This window comes from Corapipo altera, unplaced genomic scaffold (genome assembly GCF_003945725.1).
Source record: "Corapipo altera isolate COAL_440 unplaced genomic scaffold, ASM394572v1 77190, whole genome shotgun sequence".
Taxonomy (NCBI): domain Eukaryota; kingdom Metazoa; phylum Chordata; class Aves; order Passeriformes; family Pipridae; genus Corapipo; species Corapipo altera.
The window spans coordinates 1-4758 of record NW_020887107.1 but is presented as its reverse complement, the minus strand read 5'-3'; the positions used below and the strand labels follow the sequence as shown (position 1 = coordinate 4758).

Genomic DNA, 4758 nt, shown 5'->3' with positions numbered 1-4758 from the left:
GGAGTGCTCCAGTTCCACAGCTGGGGGACTTTACAACACAGAGCTTCGGCCAGACAGGCAGCAGCTTCCCTCCAGCCCGATACAGCAACGGGAACGCCTCTGCTAAGACCACATGGCCACTTCAGGAAAAGTAAGGACAATGCCTTTTCCATCTTCCTTTCCGAGCTGCCCTGCTCTTGGGGGAATACTCTGCAAATGGCTCAGCCTGTGCACTGCTATTGCATGCCCTCTCTCCTCCCACCTTACTCCCCCAGCTCTTCCAAACCCCTTTGAATTACATGAGCTTCTGCTTTCCTACAACTGCACCTGTCAGTACCTGCATTAGGTAGTGCATTTCTCCTCTGTCCTGCCCACCAGCTCAGGAATGAGATACTGAATTGTACTGCTCTGGAAAACACCCTCCTGCTCAATCCCACTCTGCGCTCCTGCTTTGGCAGGAAATATAGCTCTTCCATCTTGCAGCCATTCATCTCCTGCATTCAGCCTTGTCCATGGTGATACTTTTTTCAAGCTTCAAGCTCCATTTTGCTGATGTCAGCAGTTTTGGGTTGATCGGTGCAGGATCTGTGTGATGTCACACACAAAGCATCGCTTTGGTAAGGCAAGCAATTATCCAATTGCCAGCCAGACATGGACTGTTTCCTAAGCCCTCTTAGTTACCTTCAGCCCACTGAAACTCAAAGTACTGTTCTTTGTGCTGAAGCTGCAGAAGTGCTTGTGTTGCTGTCACATCTGTCTAGTACACCAGAGTCTTTTCCCTTCAGGGATCTTCTCCATGTCACCTACCAAAAGCCAGTTTGGAACTCACTTGGTGTTTACATGGCAAACATGAGAGGGGCCAGAGCTATCCTCAGCTTCTCCTTAGCACAGACCAGTCCAAGGCAAGGCAGATACCAGCACTCAGTGCTGTTGGAAGGGCCCACAGCCTCTCTTGTACCACAGCACCTCAGCCCTGCTGCCCTGCTGTCACCCACAGAGCCCTGTCCTGCAGACACAAGGCACGTGGATTCTTTTCGGTTTCCAGGGAAAACACAACCCTTACTCTCTATGGACTGGTCACTTGGGCTTTGCATTTCACTCTTCACACTCTGCCAGTGTTTACTGAACAGCGCTTGGTTTCATGGACAGCTGAGCACTCACATGTTGCTGCTCTCCCACCACATCCCACCCACCCAGCAAGTCCCCCAGGAAACAGCACAGGACAGTTGTGTAGCTCCATGAGTGCATTGCAGTGTGCAGAGACACGTGTTGGGCAGCTGTAGGTTTGGTGATTGTAGGACAACTGTCCCCAGCAGTTTGCCAAAGGTGAACATTCCCATGCAGCATAATCCTCTCGGTTGCTTCCAGGTTATCAGATGTAGAGCTGCTGTTGCCTGGGCTGCAGGACACCCACTCTCCATTGAGGAGGTGGAGGTTGCACCTCCAAAGGCAGGTGAAGTCCGGATCAAGGTAAAAAGACATTTCAATAATTTTTTTTCTCCCTTGTGGGAATTGCACTTCTTGTGGCTATAATTTGGATATAACCAAATTATAGCCACAAGAATATAACCCATATAAGAAGGCCTGGGGTCTGCCCATAGGCCTTAACTGTCCAGAGAAGTCCTGTGGAAAATCATTCCACAAATTCAGTTAAACAAAGGCTGGGCTGTTCCTAAAGTTCATCATCTACTCTTTCCCCTCCAAACAGATTGTGGCCACCGGCATCTGTCACACAGATGAACACGTTTTGAAAGGTTGCTTTCCTAATGTGGAATTCCCAGTTATCCTAGGCCATGAAGGAGCTGGGATTGTGGAAAGTGTTGGAGAAGGAGTGACCTCTGTGAAACCAGGTAATCAATGCACACACAAACACATGCGCACAAGTCAGCCCTCAAAGTGGATGAAGCTGCCAACAGCTCAGAAACTTCTCCCCATTCCTGAATCAGTGGCTCAAAATCTGAGTGCACACTCATTGCACTGAACTGTCACATACACTTTCCTGGTCCGTTCCTCATGTACATGAGTGGGGCTTAGAGCATTTCATCCTGACAGAGGAAGAGAAGGGTTTGTGGCGGGTTGCTGCAATTGGAAAGCTCAGCAGAGGTGCTCCAGCACCCTCAGGGCCTGCTTAGCAAGAGGTACCAAAAAGGGATCACTTTGTTGCAGGAGACAAAGTCATTCCCCTTTGTGTGCCTCAGTGTGGGGAATGCAGCTTCTGCCTGAATCCTGAATCCAATTACTGCCTGAAATGCCAGTGAGTTTGCTTCACCTTCCCCTACACCTACATGAGGTTGGCTGTCTGACAACAAGTCCGACACCCCCATCAGTGCTTTAGTCAATGAAATACAAATGATTTCTCCTCTCCACAGTCTCTCTGAACCACAAAACCTGATGCCTGACAAGACCACCCGGTTCACTTGCAAAGGGAAGCAGATCCACCACTTCCTGGGGGTCAGCACCTTTGCAGAATACACCGTGGTCCCAGAGTACGCCGTTGCCAAGATAGATCCTGCAGCACCTCTGGACAAAGTCTGCTTGCTTGGCTGTGGGTTTTCCACAGGCTATGGGGCTGCCATCAACACTGCCAAGGTTGGTGTTCAGGCGTGTCGAGCACCCCAAGGCTGCCCTCACACCCGCACCAACCCCTCTCCTCCTCCTCCTCCACCTCATGCTGGGGACTCACAGGGCCCCGTGCTGTGCAGGTAAAGCCAGGCTCCACCTGTGCCATCTTCGGCCTCGGAGGAGTTGGCCTCTCTGTTGTCATGGGCTGCAAGGCAGCTGGAGCTTCCCGCATCATTGCCGTGGATATCAACAAGGACAAGTTTGCCAAGGCCAAGGAGCTGGGAGCCACCGACTGCATCAACCCTCGAGACTGCCAGAAGCCCATCCAGGAGGTGCTCACTGAGATGACAGGACAGGGGGTGGACTACTCCTTTGAGGCCATTGGCCTCAAAGAAACCATGGTAGGTGGCATTTTGGCACGTGTCTTCCCTCCCAGATCATTCACAGGCTGCCATCAGGGAAAAAGTCATGCAGGTGGGAAGTTCCTTGCCTGCTGCCTGCACTGCTGGGCATACCTTTGTGAGAGAAAGCTGTGTACAGGTCCTAAAAGAGGCCTCGAACTCTCAGTGTCTCCTGCACAAGGGAGGATGTGTTTTCAGATGAGCAGGGAGGGCCAGATGACAGCTCAGAAAGAACAATTTTCTGACCAACTCACCAGTGCTTTCTCTAACTCGCGTCCCTGTCCCATCAGATTGCTGCCCTGGCCTCCTGCAATATGAACACTGGCATCTGTGTGATGATTGGGGTACCAGATTCGGCTGCAGAGATTTCCCTTGATCCTATGCTTCTGCTGACTGGGCGTACATGGAAGGGGTCAACGCTTGGAGGTATGAAAGTTAAGAAAACATTTTAGAAATTTCAGCTTTTCCTTTCATGGCAGCTTACAAATCCTACTAAAAGAGGATTTTCAAGAAAAAGTGAACTAAAGAGGAGCACTGCATTAAAGAATAGCATCAAAAATGCTAATAAAAATGCTACTAAACCTGTAAAGTTCATACAGTATAACACATACAACTGCCTATGCTATCCCACCCATTCCAAAGAGGGGAAATTACTACACAAGACAGCGGCACCAGTACTGGTCCCTCAATCCTGACCCTCACAGTAACACTTCCTTCCCAAAACTGCATTTCTCCATCATTCACTGTAGCTGCTTGCTCTTCTTTCTAGGTTGGAAGACAAGAGATTGTATGCCCAAACTAGTTTCCAGCTATTTGGAGAAGAAATTCAATTCAGACTTGCTGATCACACACACGCTGCCCTTCGCTAAAGTGAACGAGGGATTTGAGTTGTTACGGGCAGGAAAAAGGTGAGACCCTGACTAGCAGGAGCGAGGCACAGCAAACAGCACCTCCTCCTAAAAGTCAAACAGCCCAAATGCCTTGGCAGGCACAGCATGCAACACTGTCTTCTCAAAAAGCACCTGAGTCTTTTGAGGAAGCAGGGCCCAGAGCCGAGTGTGGGGACAATCTGCCATAACGCAGAGGGAAGAGCCCACGTTCAGCACAGGGAACCCTGCATCTCATGGTCCAGCTCAACCGAGATCCTGTGGCCTTATCACCTGAGTGGTTCCCTTCAGCAGAGATTTGAAGGCTCCCCCACTGCTGCACGTCTCATGCAGCTGAGTGAGGAAGAGGCTGCAGGGAAAGAAGGCAGCCGGTCCCCAGGCGCACCTGCTGACCCCGCTGCCTGCTCCTGAACCACAGCACCAGTAAACCCTCCCTTCCCTTCCACTTTTCAGTATTCGCAGCGTCCTGCTCTTCTGAGGGACACAGCCATGGAAAGCTGAGAGGAGGCACCAGCCCAGCAGATGCTCTCCTGGCCCAGCCCCTTCTCAACCAGCCCTTCACCTGATGGGGCACAAGAAGACGAGAATAAGGAACTCGCCTATGCTGGGGTTGCTGCTGGTCCTCCTGTGCCCAGGCAAGACCTAGAAGCATCCCTCTTCTGATAAAACGCTTTTACCAATAAAGGGATTCAGTCAAACTCGTCCCACGCAGTGCACTCAATCAACAGAGGTCCCACGGGGCACGAGGAGCTCCTCCTCATCCTGCAGGCCCTTCCACCACACCCCTGGTCTCAGCAGTGAGCAGCTGCCTTTGCCCCTCCACTGCCACTGCCTCCCACCTTCACCCACCTCAGACAGCTCTGTCCCCAGCTCTGTCATGCCTCTCTGTCCCCATCTCAGCTGGGTGAATGCTGCAGCCTCAACCAAAG

The 4758-nt window shown here is 51.4% G+C and overlaps 1 protein-coding gene across 1 annotated transcript; it reads left to right on the top strand.

The window, feature by feature from the left end:
* The first annotated feature begins 6 nt into the window (after positions 1-6).
* LOC113941470 (alcohol dehydrogenase 1-like) lies at positions 7-4527 on the top strand. Its single transcript, XM_027632624.1, has 9 exons — positions 7-130; positions 1348-1449; positions 1688-1829; positions 2146-2233; positions 2349-2568; positions 2682-2942; positions 3233-3368; positions 3712-3850; positions 4283-4527. Exons 1-9 carry the CDS (start codon positions 113-115, stop codon positions 4305-4307), a joined length of 1131 nt encoding a protein of 376 aa, XP_027488425.1. The 5' UTR covers positions 7-112; the 3' UTR covers positions 4308-4527.
* Positions 4528-4758: the final 231 nt, after the last annotated feature.

Coding starts and splice junctions, on each gene's coding strand:
- LOC113941470 (XM_027632624.1), top strand. Junction 2,234..2,348: donor AATTACTGCCTGAAATGCCA/GTGAGTTTGCTT, acceptor TCCTCTCCACAG/TCTCTCTGAACCACAAAACC. Junction 2,569..2,681: donor CTGCCATCAACACTGCCAAG/GTTGGTGTTCAG, acceptor CGTGCTGTGCAG/GTAAAGCCAGGCTCCACCTG.